The sequence below is a fragment of the Hemiscyllium ocellatum genome, chromosome 2, assembly GCF_020745735.1.
Source record: "Hemiscyllium ocellatum isolate sHemOce1 chromosome 2, sHemOce1.pat.X.cur, whole genome shotgun sequence".
Lineage (NCBI taxonomy): Eukaryota > Metazoa > Chordata > Chondrichthyes > Orectolobiformes > Hemiscylliidae > Hemiscyllium > Hemiscyllium ocellatum.
In genome coordinates, this window is record NC_083402.1 from 55,904,021 (window position 1) to 55,922,660 (window position 18,640).

Below are 18,640 nucleotides of genomic sequence, written 5' to 3' on the forward strand. Positions count from 1 at the left end.
AGGGAGGTGTCAGAGATGGTCCAGGTAAATTTAAGGTCAGGGTGGAATGTGTTGGTGAAGTTGATGAATTGCTCAACCTCCTCGCGGGAGCACGAGGTGGCGCCAATGCAGTCATCAATGTAGTGGAGGAAGAGGTGGGGAGTGGTGCCGGTGTAATTACGGAAGATGGACTTTTCTACGTAGCCAACAAAGAGACAGGCATAGCTAGGGCCCATACAGGAGCCCATGGCTACCCCTTTGGTCTGGAGGAAGTGGGAGGATTCGAAGGAGAAATTGTTAAGGGTGAGGACCACTTCGGTCATACAAATGAGAGTGTTGGTGGAAGGGTACTGTTGGGATGTCAGGAGAGGAAAAAATGGAGGGCTTGGAGGCCCTGGTCATGGCGGATTGAGGTGTAGGTGGATTGGATATCCATGGTGAAGATCAGGCATTGGGAGCTGGGGAAACAGAAGTCTTGGAGGAGGTGGAGGGTGTGGGTGGTGTCTCAAACGTATGTGGGGAGTTCCTGGATTAGGGGGATAGGACAGTGTCGAGGTCGGTAGAAATGAGTTCAGTGGGGCAGGAGCATGCTGAGACAATGGGTCGGCCAGAGTGGTCAGGTTTGTGGATCTTGGGAAGGAGGTAGAACTGGGCAGCGCGGGGTTCCCGGATATGAGGTTGGAAGCTGTGGGTGGGAGATCTCCTGAGGTGATGAGGTTCTGTATGGTCTGGGACATGATGGTTTGGTGATGGGGGGTGGGGTCATGGTCGAGGGGCTGGTAGGAAGAGGTGTCCTCGAGTTGGCGTTTGGCTTCAGCGGTGTAGAGGTCAGTGCACCAGACTACCACTGCACCCCCTTTATCTGCTGATTTGATGGTGAGGTTAGGATTGGAGCAGAGGGATTGGAGGGCTGCGCGTTGTGAGGGTGAGAGGTTGGAGTGGGGGAGGGGGGTAGACAGGTTGAGGCGGTTAATGTCCCGGCGGCAGTTGGAAATGAAGAGGTCATGGGCAGGTAATAGGCCAGCGCAGGGTCTCCAGGTGGATGCAGTGTGTTGGAGGTGGGTGAAGGGTTCCTCGGAAGGTGCGCGGGAGTCCTGATTGTGAAAGTAAGCTCAGAGGCAGAGGCGGTGGAAGAAATGTTCGACGTCACAGCGTGTATTAAATTCATTGATGTGTGGACGGAGGGGGATGAAGGTGAGTCCTTTGCTGAGGACTGATCGTTCGTCCTCAGTGAGGGGAAGGTCTGGAAGGATGGTGAAAACTCGGCAGAGCTGGGAGCTGGGATCTGGTGTGGGGGTAGAGCTGGGAGTGGGGGCGGAGCCGGTAACTGAGTGGGTGTGATCGTGGGGGGAAGGGGGGGTGGGGTCATGAGCAGGGGTAGTCTTCCCCTCAGGGTTCTGGGAATGGTGACAGTGGGATCTGTGGGGGGGCGAGTCAGCAGAATGCAGGTGAGTGGTGTTGGTAGGGGCAGAAGTGGTGGCAGACACGGCAGTAGGGGTGGCGGAAGTCACTGAGTGTGTGACATCAGCGATGATGTGAGGAGCGGAAGTGATGTCACATGTGCTGCATGAGGAATTGTGAGGGGAGGAAGTGGGTGGGAGTGGCCATCCCAGTACAGCCTGAGGACTGTAGTGTGTAGAAGTCATAGCAACTCCCAGGATATCCCAAAATTTGGCAACAATGCTCACAAATAGTTTGAACACAAAGAGAATTGAAGTGTTTTCTGTTCACAAACATTATGGGGTAGTTAGGAAGCAGTCTCAAACAATATTGATGCAATCATCAGCACTCTGCACTTGTGGAGTCAGTGGTGGTGGAAAATCCAAGCTTGAGATGCTTATTTCTTTTCAAGGTTGGGGTCTGAAAAAAATGGTATCAGTAATATTCCAATGCATTTATGAGTGAGGGATTGGGAGCTGTCACCGAGGCATCCCCACTCCATTGCTTCCTGAAATGCATAAAGATTAAGGGCAATGCAGATTTATATGGACCAAGGGTTGAAGAGGATAGAGTCCGTTGACTATGCAAGGATATCATTCTCACCCTATTTAATCACCTCACTTGAGAATAATTTCATCACACCAGAGGGGAATTTTCTGCTTATAATAGTCTTGTATTTGTCACTCCTTGTGTACAGTAATTGAATTAAAAGAACTATTGAACACGAGTTAAAGTCAAAAAGAAATACTTTTCCTATAACTCTTACAGTGTCATGGTCATCCACTTGAACCATCTGAGACATCTTGTGTAGGCTCACTGCTACTAATCGTTCTTGCTGGTGTTAGTCTCAGCTTGTGATACCATATGAAGAAGGATGCCGCACAAGATCTTTAGCAGAAGATAAGCTCAACCTTGATGAATAGCCGGGACATTAACCACCTCAACCTGTCTACCCCCCTCCCCCACTCCAACCTCTTACCCTCACAACGCGCAGCCCTCCAATCCCTCTATAGTTCAATCATCTATAACATAATGGTTAATTACATTATATCTGAAATGTATGCTTGTCTCTTGTGCCAGATTGTCCAAAAAACAATATTCCCTGTACAGCTGATGCTAGAAAGCTCTGTTCATGCCAACTGACTTACCTATGAATGGCTTCTCCTTCAGAAGCCAATGCCATGCATGAACCTTGGAGATCCACGCAGGGTCAAAAAAAAAATTACAGGCAATTTTGCTTACAAGCAGAACTGGTTAGTTCCTTTACTATGATTACTGCAATTCAACCTGACATGTTATGACATATCTTCAGCATAAATGAGACTTGACTGGTCTGTCTCAGAGGTAAGGATACTACGCACTGCACTACAATTGACAACACTCCTATCCATAATGATTGGGAGATTCTCTCTCAAGATATCAGTCAGCCTTTTCAGGTACTTTTATATTCCAATGGTTTTGTATTCCAATCTTCTTCAAATATTAACATTATGGACATCATATACTCCTGTGATTTAAAGTCAGACTCCAGCATCCATTCACTGCTCAACTGCCTCTAAGAAACAGTTTCCCTGCTGCATCAAACAGTTCTAAACCCTTGATTTTCTATGTAAGATTTGATTAACACTTCCATATTAGGAGAGATTCTTCTAACATCTTTGTCATACTCTGGATTGAATACAAGGAAACGGTTATGGTGTGATAAGTAATCCCTCTCTCATGTATAGCTTTCAGTCCCTCTCACCATTATTACAGTTTTGCAATTCCCAGCATTAGCATGTTAATGCTCCCCAGAACTTCTTTCTCTTATTTCTTTTAATGCCATTTCTTCCCTTCGTTGCCTCTGAAGTGTTGCTGAATTTTCAACTCTTTCCCAAAATATTCAAACTGTGCATCTCTTTCTAACTACCCTCAGTCTTTAATTCCACCTATAATCTTCAGGTTTTCTTTTTAAACATCAAAAGTCTAATTCTTTTCAATTTTAGGGTTTGTCCATACATCCTCATTCCATGTTTTTAACTGCTACATTCCAAACTAATAATTACCTTTCTGCATTGATGTATTTAATTTTGATGTACTTGGAAAATTGTGGTGCAAAATTCAAAAAAACATTTTTATAGGAAGGAATAACTTTCTTCTATTAATTGTCAGCCCTATGTCAGATAACAAGATGAGAAAGTTTGAATTTATCAGGGACTCCAGCACCCTGCAATTTGCTTTTGAACTCAGCTTCATACAGTGAGTCATAAATATAGCAAACAATACATGTTCTTATTTGCTCTGTCACAAGTCACTGGTGAGAACTACAATGGTACTGAACATTTACAACCTAGATAAATGTGAGTTGTCAGATTAATTATTCCCTTCAGGTTAGAGTATGGAGATTTTCATTTCATAAATTAGTTAATTTAATTTTCTATTTCTTGGATCCTCGCAGCTTCACAGTTCTGATGTGAGCAATAATCGAAATATGAGTGAAACAAAAGAGGTGTCAAGTGGTTCTTAGCCAATTGAAATTGTTTTCTATCAAGACCTATTTTTTTGATAACAATACACCAATTGAATATTAGAATTCTGTCGAAATTCTTGGTTCCTAAATTGCCATTTTTCCCCTATTATCAACATCCTGAGAGTAACCGTTGACCAGAAACTGAACTGAATTAGCCATATAAATACTGTGGATATAAGAGCAGTCAGAGCTACGAATTCTGCGGCGATTAATTCACCTCCTATTTTCCACTCATTGCCTTTCTATCTACAAGCTAGGAGTATGAAATACACTCCACCTGTCCAGATGAGTGCAGCTCCAACCACACTCAAGACAGTTGACACTATCCAGGACAAGGCAGCCTGCTTTGGTGGGTTACTATCCACCACCTTTAAGCTTTACAACAACACACAGTAGCAGCAGTGTGTACCATCAACATGATGCACTGCAGTAATTTGTCAAGGTTCCTCCAATGCACCTTTGAAATCCACAACTCCTCCTACCTCCCAGAAGGACAAAAACAATAAAAGTAATACCTGGTCATACTGGACATCCATTTTATAATAAAAAGGTCAGACCAATATGTCATATTTGCCCAATTAGGGGATCCTCCTTTTGATATCGAAGTACAAGGAAAACAGATGCCTGGAAAAACCACCAACTGCAAGTTCCTCTACAAGCCACACAACATCCTGACTTGGAACGATATCAACATCCCTCCGTTGTTGCTTGGTCAAAATCCTGGAACTCCCTTCCTGACAACACTGTGGGTGTCGCTGTACCAAAACGACTGCAACAGTTCATAAAGACAACTCACTGTCATCTCCACCATGGCAAACAGACGGGTAACAAATGCTGACTTAGAGAGGGATGAGAGAGCCTGTTAAAAATAAAACCAATTAATACTTGAGATACCACTACAAGTTTTAGTCATTATTGATATAACTAAGTACAAATATACCCTTCCATAAATAGGTAGACAAAAGTTGTGCAAAATATTTTAGATGTGGATTCACCAAGGCTCCACATAATTGGGACAAAACCTTTCATTCTTGTACTCCAATCCCTTTTAATTAAAGGCCAACTTACAATTTGCTGTCCTAATTGTTTGTTGCACATGCACGGTAATTTTTTATGTTCCTTGTAATGAGTACACTCTCTGCACATCAACATTTACAAGTTGCACACCTTTTAAAATTATTTTTGTTCTCTTATAAGCAAAATGAAGAACTTCTATTTGCCATCTTGTTTGCCACTCATTCAACTGTCTACGTCTTCACAGGTCCACTTTAAAGCTTGCATTTTTTTATCATCATCAAATTTAGATACATTACAAGACCAATGTAATCCCAGATCTAGAGACTACCCAAGGAGTAGCATCAGTTTAAAGCAGGTCACAAGGTTTAGTCTTGCACCGTGGGGTGGCACGGTGGCTCAGTGGTTAGCACTGCTGCATCACAGCACTAGGAACCTGGGTTTGATTCCCACTTCGGGCGATTGTCTGTGTGGCGTTTGCATATTCTCCCCATATCTGCGTAGGTTTCCTCTGAGTGCTCCGGTTTCCGCCCACAATCCAAAGATGTGCAGGTTAGGTGAATTGGTCATGCTAAATTGCCCATAGTGCTAGCATTAGCCAGGGGTAAATACAGGGTAGAGGAATGGGTCTGCTGGGTTCTTCTTTGGACGGTCGGTGTGGACTTGTTGGGCCGAAGGGCCTGTTTCCATACTGTAATCTAATCTAATCTCACTCATCGGGACAAACTGCAAGAAATACCAAAGTAAAATGTAAACAATATTTTTACACTTGATGAGTGTAAGGAAAAATCTTCATAATGTGTCTTTTCATCAGCAATACTCAAGTTCTGTATGACAAACAACTATAAATAAAACTTTACATAATGTAAAATTTTAAGTTGTATTATTAACAAAATTTTTGTCAAAATTCTCTCTGCTTCCTCTGTTAAAATATTTTGAAATTCTGTAATATTGAATCAATGGTTAACATCAAGAGTTGTAGACATAAAATTGCTTTCTGCTAGGAGCATTATGTGGTGATAGAAGATCGGCAGGCCATTCTATGGGCTGATCTTATGTTCCATTGACTTTAATGGAAGAGAAAATCATGTAGGCATTAAAAGAAAGACTAATGACATACTAACGCCTGTTTTTTAGCTAGAGTTGAAGAAAAGGTTCTCCTCTATATACTTGATTAAAAAGCCTTGTGAAACATGATTGGCAGGCCTCACTTACTTTTCTCTCCCTTCAATGAGATTCAAACTTTCTATAGCACTACATAATGTGTTATGGCACAACAACACCCTTCCTAACTCTGCATTTATTCATCAATATGCATTTTTTTGTGTGTGTTCCTGTCCACCTGCACAGTTGGAAATCTAAAAATGTACACTTTTTTTCAAATATTCAGGAACAAAAATATTGCTGGTAGCTAAATTCTGTCTTTGGGGATCCACAATTATTACAGAAACAGTGACATATGAGGCCAGGATTACTAGAATACCTTTTTTTTTTCCCTTTTCCCTTTGCTTCATCATATTAAAATGTGACCAGTTTCAATGAATAACCACAGAATCCACTTATTACCAGACCCAATTTACCAGCCAAATATAGGACATTAAATAGCCTATAGGATTAATCTGGGAGAAAAAGGACTAAAAATGAAATGAAGCAATCAAAGAAAATTAAAAAGAGCCAGATGTATTCCAGTCTATTCTACTTAACAGGCATATACACTTGTGAATTATGTTTTTTTTTACAAAGATGAAATGTTCCCCATTCATTTCTATGGAAGTCTGATTTGTTAAGTGTATAATAATATGAGTAATTGTCTTTGAGTGTATGATTTTATAGCCCAGCTCTCCATTCTCATCAGTGCTAATGGAAATCTTTTAATTGCTCATTGATTTATTAGTCCATCCACTGTAAATATTATAGGCAGAGCTCAAGAAGCAATCCTTATCTGTACTGTACTAAATACACAGTAACATTTTTTTTTGTAAGTAAGTTTTATACTGCAACACATATTAAGCACTCCTGTTTAAAATCTGGAGTTACCATTTACATTAAATTGGAAAATCAGTTCTGCATTGACCGTGTTTCCTGCATAATGAGATAAAATAAAGAATCAAGAGTTGTCTAAATGTTGTAAAATAGGTGGGAAGGGATTAAAGGATTAATTTAAAAGGTAAGGATTATAAACATGCTAATACATTTCACTTAATGAAAGATTTGTATGTCTTTGCGTGTAAGTTAGTTAGCCTGAAAAGGTATGGGAGATTATATTAACTTCAATAAGAAACAATAAGCAGTTTGCATCAATATTTATAACATTGTGATTTATTTTTAAGCTTATATGAAGCAACCAATTTACTGTATTTATTAAATTGTGTATTTCTCACTGTATGTTTCAAAAATGAACGACTGAAGTTTGTAATTGTGTGGATATTATAAATTGTATATGAGCAATTTTGCATTTTTCACAATTTCAAGTTCACTTCCTAATACTAAAGCAGCATATGATTCCCTACTTTTACTTTTCATGGTGACAAGTCTTTTGTACAAGCATATTACACAGCAACTATCTCAAAGTATTAAAAAGGTGTGAAAAATTTCTGATTTTTTAAATGCAATTCAATAGACCAATACAATAACGTCCAAATGTATCCAGTTAAACAATGTATACTTTTGAATATTGGCAGAAGGCTATTATTTAACCAAATATTTATTCTATGAAGACTTTGTTTAGAAGAAACAAGCCGCAAAACTTGATCCTGGGATTCTCATTAGAAAAATACAGCATCTTGCTAATTACTGCAGATGTGCACCTCAATTTCTATTTAATGACATAGCTAAAGCATGTGATTATTTTCCACATGCTAATTTGGACATCTTTTAAAATACCTTTGGAATTGTAGAACTGCCAGAATAAACAAAACAAATTTCAACTTCACAATTTTGGATTAGTGTTAAATGCAAGTGAAATAAATCAATATTTTCCTTGTCTACTTTTGAAATTGATAAGTGGTGCAAATCAATGAATAAATTGCACATACATCAATTTTAGGGAGCAGGAGCAGGATTGTCATTTCTAGATCCAAATACCTGACATGCTGCAAATCTGAGTAGAAGGTAGAAGGTTTATCTGGAATAAGCATCAAATTTCATTTTATCCATCCACCTGTCCCATCTGCAGACAAGATGTAGGTCTTGTCATCATTGGACAGACCAAATTCACAGTAGGTCAATTCAGGTCATACTCAATCTGTTAGCGTTATCCACAGCTTTTGGTTGGCTGTAAGTTTAATTCTCTAGGCTTTTACTGTGACCTTTCTGCTCAGCTTTCTGCATTGTTCCAGTCATGTTCAGTTTAGGCTTAAAGAACAATAATTTATCTTTAGATTGGAGGTTGTGAGATTAATACTGCGGTCAACCACTTAAAATCCAAACTTACATCCTCATTTTTTTTGAATCATAGCTTTTGGTAATTCTATTACTTCATTCAAATGTCCTCTAAGTCCATTGTTTATAGACCTTGTTGCCATCTCTGTCTACCTTGCAGCAGTATAGCTTCTAACATTTAATCTTTTGTTTCTTTGACCCTTCTTACTCTTTTGGTGTTTCAGTTACCATTCCCATTCCTTGCCTCTGACCTTGCATTAAACCTTCTCTCCAATCTTTTTTATTTGTAATGAGAAAAGTCATGGAATTGAAAGATTCCTGCCAGGCTGAGTTTTTCTGAGAAATCTGAAGTCTTCCTGTGTAGGCCAAAAGTAGGTCCCAATTCCCCTCTGGTGAGACAATGGTCAGCAATTTGTTGGCCTTGGTTAATTATTCATTTTTTGTTGGAGCTGGTGTACAGTTGAGGTCTATCACTCAGTTCAGTAAGTTTGGCAGTGTCACTGCTAATAGTGGCCTTCGCTAAGGGTACAGAATAAAGGACAGAATGTCTCAATACCAATGCATCTTGAAAACAGCTACATTGCTTGTGCAATGTGTGGACAGGCAGGCAGACTCCATCACTTTAGGGTGGTATTGGTAGTTTGCAGGCAGGAAATGGGTTGAATGATTTTGCAATGATGGTGAGTTTGGAATGTGGGCATCATTTGTTGGCACAGGGCCCCTTCATGAGGACTACCTATTAAGGACAAAAACACTTCCCCTCCTGCTGAAAGGCCATCAGGGTCAACTCAGTGGTCTGTATCTGTGGCAACAGTCTGATGCTGATATAATGCCTGTGGGGTAAGGACTTGATCCTTGTTTGCTCCTACTGGGCAGTTAAGCTGCTAAAATTCCTGTCACTGGCAATATGCCCTGACAGCAGGAAGATACCAGCCTTCCCTCACCAAATTGCCGGCCTTCTCACCTCCCAGTCCCTTGCCAGAAGGCTGAGAAAGACTTGGTCCTCTGTTTCCTCTTCACAGCAGCTGAGCATTTCCAGTAATTTCTGTTTCCACTGTTGAATTTGGGTTTGCTACAAATTTGGATTTGCTTACAGGCAAAATCACAGAAATGATATGGAGCAGAACACAGATGGACAGGCAAGTCTGAGCGCTGGCATGCTTGCAGTATTGCGTACAGTTCTGGTCTCCGCATTATAGGGAGATTTTGGAAGCTTTGGAAAGTATTCAGAGGAGATTTACTGGGCTGTTGCCTGGTGTGGAGGGAAGGTCTTACGAGGAAAGGCTGAGGGACTTGAGACCGTTTTTATTAGAGAGAAGAAGGTTGAGAAATGACTTAATTGAGACATATAAAGATAATCAGAGGGTTACATAGGTTGGACAGTGAGTGCCTTTTCCCTTGGATGGCTAGCACGAGGGTACATAGCTTTAAATTGAGGAGTGATAGATACAGGACAGATGTCAGAGGTAGTTTCTTTACTCAGAGAGTAGTAGGGGCGTGGAATGCACTGCCTACGACAATAGTAAACTTGCCAACTTTAAGGGCATTTAAGTAGTCATTCGACAGTATATGAGAATGGAATAATGTAGGTTAGAAGGGCTTCAGATTGACTTCACAGATAAGCACAACATTGAGGGCCAAAGGGCCTGTACTGCGCTCTAATGTTCTATGTTCTATACACATCTTGTGGAATCAGAAAGAGTCCTAGCTCCAAGGAAGGAAAAGTATCAAAAAGCTTCCCTCCCATTTCGTGTTTGGCTTCCAATATCTTTTAAAAGACTGTAAGTTGTCTGCTGCACATTGGAAGTCTACTCAGAGCCTGCATAGCATCTATTACAACTACTTCTCCATGATTTTTGGACAAGGGTTCAGCAACAGGTGGCAGATACTTGTTTGCCATTTTAAATTAGCGTATGCTTTCATACCTTAAAATTATTCTCAAGGTTTTTAAAAGAAGTCATTGCAGAAATTGCAGGATGCAAACTTATTGTAGAAAATTTCAGATGTTCCAAACTATAAACTCTGTCATGAACTAAGATTTCTAAATTGCTGCACAGCTGGTGGATACTTCTGATTCAATTGATCACCTTACTTCCTCTAAGAAGATGAAATATTGAAGAAATTATCCCACCTGAGTTAACTTGTTTTTATCACCAATATGTACTTTTTCTACATGTTTACACAATATGCAACAGTGAAAACATATTAACAGTTACTGAAATAATTACTTATTGAATCTTAATGTCCAACAAATGGAATAAATGCCCACACATACGAAATAAATAGATGGGCAACTGAGGTTATTAACTATAATGTAAAAAAAATTGCAAGTAACTTTTGCTGAAGAGTGAAAAAGGTCACAGCAAGAAATATCAAGTTTTCAGGGGAGTTAATCGTAACACTATGGTTGAAACTTTCAAGTCAACTAGTCCAAGCTAATTCAAAAACTTAATCTGAAAAAGCTCTAACTTATTGAAATGCAGATTACGCAACCAACTACATTCTATGAAAAGTGAATAAGTCAATATTCCAATGGAACCAACTGGAAAAGTATCAGACCATTTATCTACTTTTAATGGAGCTATAGTGTCATCTATTGCACAATGTGACTTTTCCATAACCAGCATATTTAAATAATTCATGCATATATTTATTTTGTCAGTCATTTTAAAATAATGGAAGAACAAAGCATTATTACATTCACAGTAGAAACTCACTATGCCTTACTAACAAGGAAGTTGTTTTTGACTAGCGAATGGAAAGTGGAAAGATAAACTAATCCACCTGGAAGGGGTTATGACAATGACGAAGCATTACAATTATTCCAAAAGACTTTTTTAAAATAAGCAAGGCACATCAACATATTATTTAAAAAGTCCAACTAAAATAGAACATTTAAGAGGCTTTCCTACACATTTGGAATAACAACTGTGCAATCATGATGTATGGACTATGACCTACAACCTAGTAACACTCAATCGGCCTCCCAACTTGAACGAAACAGCACTGTGTAAATTATCATCATGAACAAGGTTGAAAGAAAAGGGAATAAGAAACTCTGCTCCCTGACAATGAAATAAAATTTGCAAGCCTTGTCACATTTAATGGTTTTCTGCAGAAATGCTCTCAGTACCCTGAGGGTTAATTACCATTTGGATTTTCAGTTTATGTTTGACTGGTGACTTAATTCATTACAAACTGTGACAGTCTGGGTTTGCTCCATACTGCACCAATGTTGGAATATAACAAATCTTTTTTAATGTGTGAAATAACTTCAGCCAGCACTACTCACCATATTTCTATAGATTGATTATTTACCATGTGCTCCCCGTGTAATTTCTTTTAATATTGGAATTTCTATTGTAGATTATTTTTTCTCTCCCATGATTCCTTTCAAATCTCAATAGACAGAAAAGATTGAAATGCTCAAGAGATGATTCCTCTTTATTTTTTTTTAATGAAAGGCTGTATAATAAATTTTCTGTATGGCAGCAGCTGTCAGCAAGAGCTTTCCAGTTCAGGTCTATTATGGGAGAAGCAATACCCTATCCTATGGCACAGAGATACACACAGGGGCCAGCACTGATTGACAGCTTGTCATCATGACGTCTTATTCCATCTCTGTTATGAAGAAAATTAATGTCACACCACCAGGCTTATGACTTGCTGTCATCTTATAACCGCTCACCTTTTATCAATGCTCCAAATAACATTTCAAGCCCATCGTCTCACGATGGACAATTCGGTCAAGGGACATTAAATCGGACGATTGTGAAATGTCATAATAAAAATGGAAAGCTAACAACTTCTTTTCAAACTAGCTCTACTGAATTTAAGCGATGACAAAGTGGAAAACAGTGGCTTCATGCTCCCATTTCAAGGAGGTCACCACATTGCCTTCTGGCTGCCATCTCACTAAAGTCCATTAAAGAAAATGAAAGGATATTCTAAAAGATTTCTTTCATTTTAATGACGAGAATCAATATGTCTATTTAATTTGATGTACTTGTATACTTGGTTACAAATAGTTAAATTGTTGTAATCTTATTTTCTAGGCTTACTCATTCCGATAGCAGGGTCAAGACTGCAATTCTCAGCTTTGCCAAATGATTTGAATCATTTCAGCAAAAAAAAAACCACAGCCATCTCCAAGTATGTTGTTTTGCCTATTTTAAGATTTTGAAATCATTATCCCAGAGAAATCAGTCAATTGCTTTTATTTACATCCAAGCTAGATGCAACTATTAAAATCATATTCAGTGTAAAGACATTTTAGGAATCAGATCCCTCACAGAGTAATATAATGAAAGGTCAATGTGAGTTGCTTGTACCAACTTTTTCAGTAGAAATTATTAACAAATGATATTTCATCACTAACCCACCCTGCCACAAGATGAGTAACAATATTTAAACAATACCTGTCATTATTCTTCTGATAGTGTCATGCATTTATGATCTATACAAGCCTTGGCAAACAGCTGATTCTAAGTCGACAGCAGGAAGAAATCCACCACTGAGCTACAGCAAGTGCCCTGTTAATCTGTTTGAAGAGCATTGTAAAGCATTTGTACAACTGCTTCATGCTATCTGCTCACTGCATAGGCTGATAAGATATGTCTTTATTAAATTCAGTTATCCAGTGCAGGCTAGTCAGGCGAAAGACGTATTTTAATATAAAATTTCAAATTTTTAAAGCTCTGTTGAACTCTTCCTACTGCCATGTTTGATAGCACCTAGTGTATATATATTTAAATAATAGCCTGCACATCAAGTGAGAGGATTTTTAATTGTAGTATGTTATCACTTTTTAAAGAAAAATCATGAAGAGGCTGGAATACATTGTTTTAAGCGAAAGCCAGTGTAATAGCTCCTCTCTCTGCTCATTTTGTAAAACTGCAGTGAGTGAGCTGCATTTCAGTATTTCTACAAGATCATTTCAGGGGAATATGTAGAGTTTCATATGCCAGCACAATGATGTGGCATACTTGAACCTAAATACATAACATTATTCATAGGCAGGATTCAATATCGTGCCAATATATTTGGAGTTCTGGGCCTTTACCATGGTAAGACCTGGAAATTTCCCAAAGGGTTGAGACATAAATAGAGGTAGTCAATCTGAGCATGAGCATTTTCAGGCAATTCCAAAAGACCTGCTTTGGAAGAAACCTGAGGGCAGATTTCCCATCTGTCCTCTTGGCTATTGATAGTGTATGGTGTGTGGATAAGTGGGAACGTAGAAAAATATGCAAAGAAGAAAGAATCTTATCCACAACAAACACAAAATTCACTGGGTATTCTTTTTAAATTTTATAACTTCTTATCCTTTTTCAATTTCATTTAATTGTATTTCAATCTTTGAAGTATTTCCTGGCCAGACGCTATTCAGTGGCTAAGGGATGTGCCAACTTGCCCAAGGCCTCTACTAATCATGTTTTTGAATTGGAATGCTCTAAAATATACAAAAGTAGCAGTCTTGCATATAATCATCTCATTTTATTGAACACCTATGCTTGTGCTTAAAGCTGAGATCAATCATATGTTGTATGGAGATTTCTGGAACAGAAATGTGCAGAGGGAGCAGATGGTTCATTCCACCCTCACGGAAGGAAAGTCAGCAGCCAGCTGTCAAATCTAGAAGTAGATTGTCCCACAGCTATAACACACTGTGAATGGGCTAAGGTTAGTGTGAAGTAGGAATTCTGTGCTTCGGTCAGAGAAAGTCCAGCTCTCTGGAATTTGCAGCAAACATGAGTAGCCAGCATCTCAAACAGTCCCAGTAATGCAAGAGTTCAGTCAGAGATGCTGCCGGGTCTCTGATTAGTCCAAAGATGAGGGTCCAGTTGATCTGTGGACTGAAGCAAGTCAGCAGCTTTGGGTGTGGAGTGTTTGGTCACCTTGCACAAGGGAGCAAAGTTGGGAGGGGTGGTTGTGTTTTAAAGTCTATTCAGAAAGAAGTGAGTTTTCTTAACTCTTATTTCTGGCACACCACAGGTCTTGTCATCAATATAAAAAAAGCAGGCACTGAGGCTGCATGGGCAAATGACATGGACTGGTGGAGTTAGACAGACTTATTGATGCCACTGACAGAAGTTGCTGCTGCTTAGGTTGCAGGAAAGAAGAGAGGAAGACTCAAAATTGAGATGCTCTTGAGAAGCTGAAAAGACAGTTTTTAATATGCTGCAATGAGGCATGAAGACCCTTTCAATCAGAGAAGGTGAACTGGCTTAGTGGTTTAGGTGATGAAAGTTGGCTCAATGTGGGGCACAGCAGCTCTGTGGTAAGCACTGCTGCCTCACAGGGCCAGAAACCTGGGTTCGATTCCAACCTCAGACGACTGTCTGTGTAGAGTATTCACATTCACCCCAGTGTCTGCGTGGGTTTCCTTCGGATGCTCTGGTTTCCTCCCACAATCCAAAGATGTGCAGGTGAGGTGAATTGGCCGTGCTAAATTGCCTATAGCGTTCAGGGATGTGTAGGTTAGGGTCATTAGTCAGGAGTAAATATAGGATAATAGGGTAGGGGAATGTTTCTGGGTGGGTTACCCTTTGGAGGGTTGATGTGGACTTGTTGGGCTGAAGGACCTGTTACCACACTGTAGGGATTTGATTGTATTCTATTCATATCCTCCAGCAGAGACTTCAGAGCCACAGGGGTCACCACTGAGCCCAGAAAGGCCTTCTGGAAGTGAAGCTCTTATGAAGAAAATTCCCTATCTCACTTGCATCCCTTGCAGGTTTTCTCCTCAAAATGCATTTCTCACACTCACAACTCTTTACTTCTGTCTCCTTTCAGGAGAAAAATGGAAAACTTGAGGGGTGGAATGAAAGACCAGGGTTGGCCCTCCAGTGGTAGCCATCATGATGGCCATTGACAATGTATTCCCACCACATATGCTGGGACAGTGGGCTTGCTGCTGATGTTAGCAGTGACCTGCAGTGAAAGCCTGATATTCCTAAAGTATTGGCACCACAGCATGTTGAGAAAATTGCTTCTCTACCTGTAGATGGAAGAAAGTGAGGAGAGGGGTATCTCTCACTTGCTTAGTACTGAATGTCTGTGCCCATCTCCTTTGCCCTGTGGAGGATCAAATTCCTAAGGGATACACAGTTAGTACTACTCTTAGCACTGGTCCTGTTGTTCCTCATCAGAGCTTCAAGGTAGAATAAGGGGTTTCTATCTACAATGAAGCCTGGCAGTAGGGAAATGCAGTTCAAATAGATCAAAATCCAAGGTAGGTAAAAGTTAGAAATCAAGTGGTAAAGAGTGAAATTTCTTTCACTGAAAAAATACCAGAGCACAAACCTTTCCCAGAGCAGAATATCAGACAGAAACATCTCACATTATCATTGCACATCATTTTGGTTGTGGTTAAGTAGTTAGAGGAATAGCAATAAAGACTGAAGCAAAGAGAACCTGTTGGGGATTGCACTAGTCTACTCTTATAAATGGCTTAAATAGTTATTTCTGCAACCATCCCTCAGGATTTAGAGTGGAAGGTGGATTTCATCTACAGGTTCTTTAATTTTACTTTTAATTTTAATAAAATATGTCATGAGTTCAGTAAAAGTTTGGTGGCAAGCTATGATTTTCTCCATTCGAACTTGGGTTGTTGGTCATCAACCCCCCATCCCTCCCACCCCTTACCCCATCCCCAACTGATATTCTCTTTTTATATTAATTATATCTGTAAAAATCCAGATTTTTAAAATGCAGAGTAAAATTGACTTTAATGACTATGACAAATATTAGAGCAATAATACATACATATTTTGCCATTGTTTTGTTACGTTCTTCTTCATTGTCCAATGTGGTGAAAGAAAGATCAGAGATACTGACTGGAGCAGATGCTGTTAGAGTGACCAGAAGCACTAAACTGCCTTTTCCTCCTGACAGTGCCAACTCTAGCCTGTGCGTATGTTCCTTACTTAGACCTGCCAAATCAACTTGACACCTGCAACAGAAAAAGGGCAAAGAATTAATCAATGACCTGTCTGTAGAAATTGATCCATGAGACATAAGGATACTTCATATAAATTCTTACATTAATTTTTTTGTATCCATCTTTTTATATGACAAGCAGATGACCAACAGTTAAAAATCTGGTGTGAGTTTTGTGTCCATTTTTTCCATTTGAATCAGCTTGATTATAGTGGGTACCCAGAATTCTGACTAAAACAAACACAGAGCTCTGTCATTTGTAGATCCATACTGCAACGTTCAAAGGAAAAATCGGTGACCCATGTGTGGTGCATCTCAGTTTTATTTCTCCAGGTATTGAACTGATCACTGGAGGACTTCTATATGTTCAGGAAGTCTGGGAATGCTTCCTCAGGTTACATTAATCCATTTGCCCTATTTCTGGTTCTTTCCTAACCTACATATATGGCATCTATCGCTACCCACAGATTTCTCAGCAGCTGGCCCGCTTTTGTAGACACAGTGTTTAGATGGCTGAATCATTTAAATTTCTGGTCATTGATAATTTTGATTCAACAATAACATGTTGTTGACTGTCACGGGGAGACAGTTAGATTTTTCTCTCATTGGAAATGGCTATTGGCTGGCACCAAAAAGACCAAGCCTGAATATTGTCAAAACCTTGCTACATCAAAGTATGACCTGCATTCATTTCTGAGGAGATGTAATTAATACTGAACACTATACAATTATCAAAACAAAACCCCACATCTGGCATTATGTTGGAGGGAAGGAACAGCCAAAGATGGTTGGGCCTAGGAAACTTGAAGAATTCCTGAAACAATGTCCTGACTCTGAATTGGTTTATCTCCAGCAATCACCCTTCATTGTGCTATGTATGAATCCAAGCATTATAGAGTATTCTCCCTGAACTATTTGATAGAATTCATTTTTGCTTGGGTTTCTTGATCCCTCACTTGATATTAAGGGCAATCAGCCTCACCTAATCCCTGGAATTCAACTCTTCTCTCCAACTTTGGGCCAAACTGAAATGAAGATTGGAGCTGAGTGACATTGGCATAACCCAACATGAACTTTGCAGAGGGGGTTATTGCTGAAGAAAGTGGCACTTGGTAACTACTGTTGATGATGACTTTCATCACCTTACTCATATTTATTGGAATGGTGATTGGCTTGATTGGACTTGTTTTGCTTTCTGTGGACAGGATATGGAAATTTTCTGCATGGTGGAATGTAATTATTGTAGCTGTAGTGAGAAGAGCTTGTTTACAGACATTGCTATTTCTGCAGCATAACTCCTCCGCATTACAGCTGGGATGTTGTCAGAATTGATCATATTTGTTATATAATGTGCCTTCAGTGGTTCTCTAGCTTCCTTAGCTTGGTACTCATTACAAACACTGCAAAAGGTGATGTCGTCCTTGATTTCACTCCTCATGTTTGGTCATTAAACCTTATTTCTTCCTCAGACTCAGCTTAATTTCCTGGGTGCTTGCATGGAAGCATTTTAACATCTTGCCTCTCAACCCCTCAGAGATAATGACTCACCTTCCTTTGTGCAGCATGCTATTTTGGGCTATCATGTCCTGTCTGTATCCCAATATGATGCTGCAATCATTGGAATGTCTTTGGTGCTTTCAGACCATCTTTGTGTTATGATTTCTTATAATACTTGCAGAATTGCATCTTGTTGGGTACTTTGCTTGATTTGATCTGTTCCCCTTGCTTGCATGTCACATTGGGATAGTATCTCTGTAATCAGAGTACCACTCTTTTCAGATACTTCGGAACAAGTAATAGCTGCCTGAGGAGAATGTTCTGAGTGGCTTGTGGACAGACTCGACTGTTATTTTATTTCTTCCAAATATCTTTTCTTAAAATTAACTCCTGGGATATGGGCACTGCTGGCTCGGCTATCATTCATTGCCGATCCATAGTTGCTCTTAAAAAGGCGATTGTGAGCTGACTTCTTGAATCACTGCAATCTGTGTTGTAGGTAGACTTCTTGCATGATCTATCATAAATCACACAATAGCTCATGCTGTTCAGGCTCCTATCAGGTTTAATTTGCATTAATTGAGGACTTCATAATTTCTGCCTTTAGATGTTGCCTATTTGCAAACTAGCACCTCCAAATGCTTTTAACTGGTGAGAAGGATATTTCAGGTAGCAGTATCATTTTGTGACATATGTGAAGCATACAAGAAGACATGATCTTTTTTGGAGCAAACTATGGAGGCCTGCACAAATGAACTGATCATTCAAAAACACTGATCATTCAAAAACACTGATCGATGTACCAGCAAAGCTTTTTTAAAGAAACCATTTACTGTAACAACAATTAAAGACAATAAACTGCTGTGCAAAAGGATTGTC

At 39.5% G+C, this 18,640-nt stretch overlaps 1 protein-coding gene across 9 annotated transcripts in view; it reads right to left on the bottom strand.

Moving 5' to 3' along the window:
- LOC132823183 (multiple C2 and transmembrane domain-containing protein 1-like) overlaps positions 1-18,640 on the bottom strand; it is a 646,464-nt gene that overhangs the window by 265,053 nt on the left and 362,771 nt on the right. For all 9 annotated transcript variants that reach the window (XR_009645516.1, XM_060836773.1, XM_060836799.1 and 6 more), the window contains one exon: positions 16,091-16,277. Coding sequence is in view for 8 of the 9 variants with exons in the window: in XM_060836773.1 (XP_060692756.1) it covers positions 16,091-16,277 (187 nt within the window). In the remaining variant the exon portion in view is untranslated. The remainder of the gene's footprint in view (positions 1-16,090; positions 16,278-18,640) is intronic.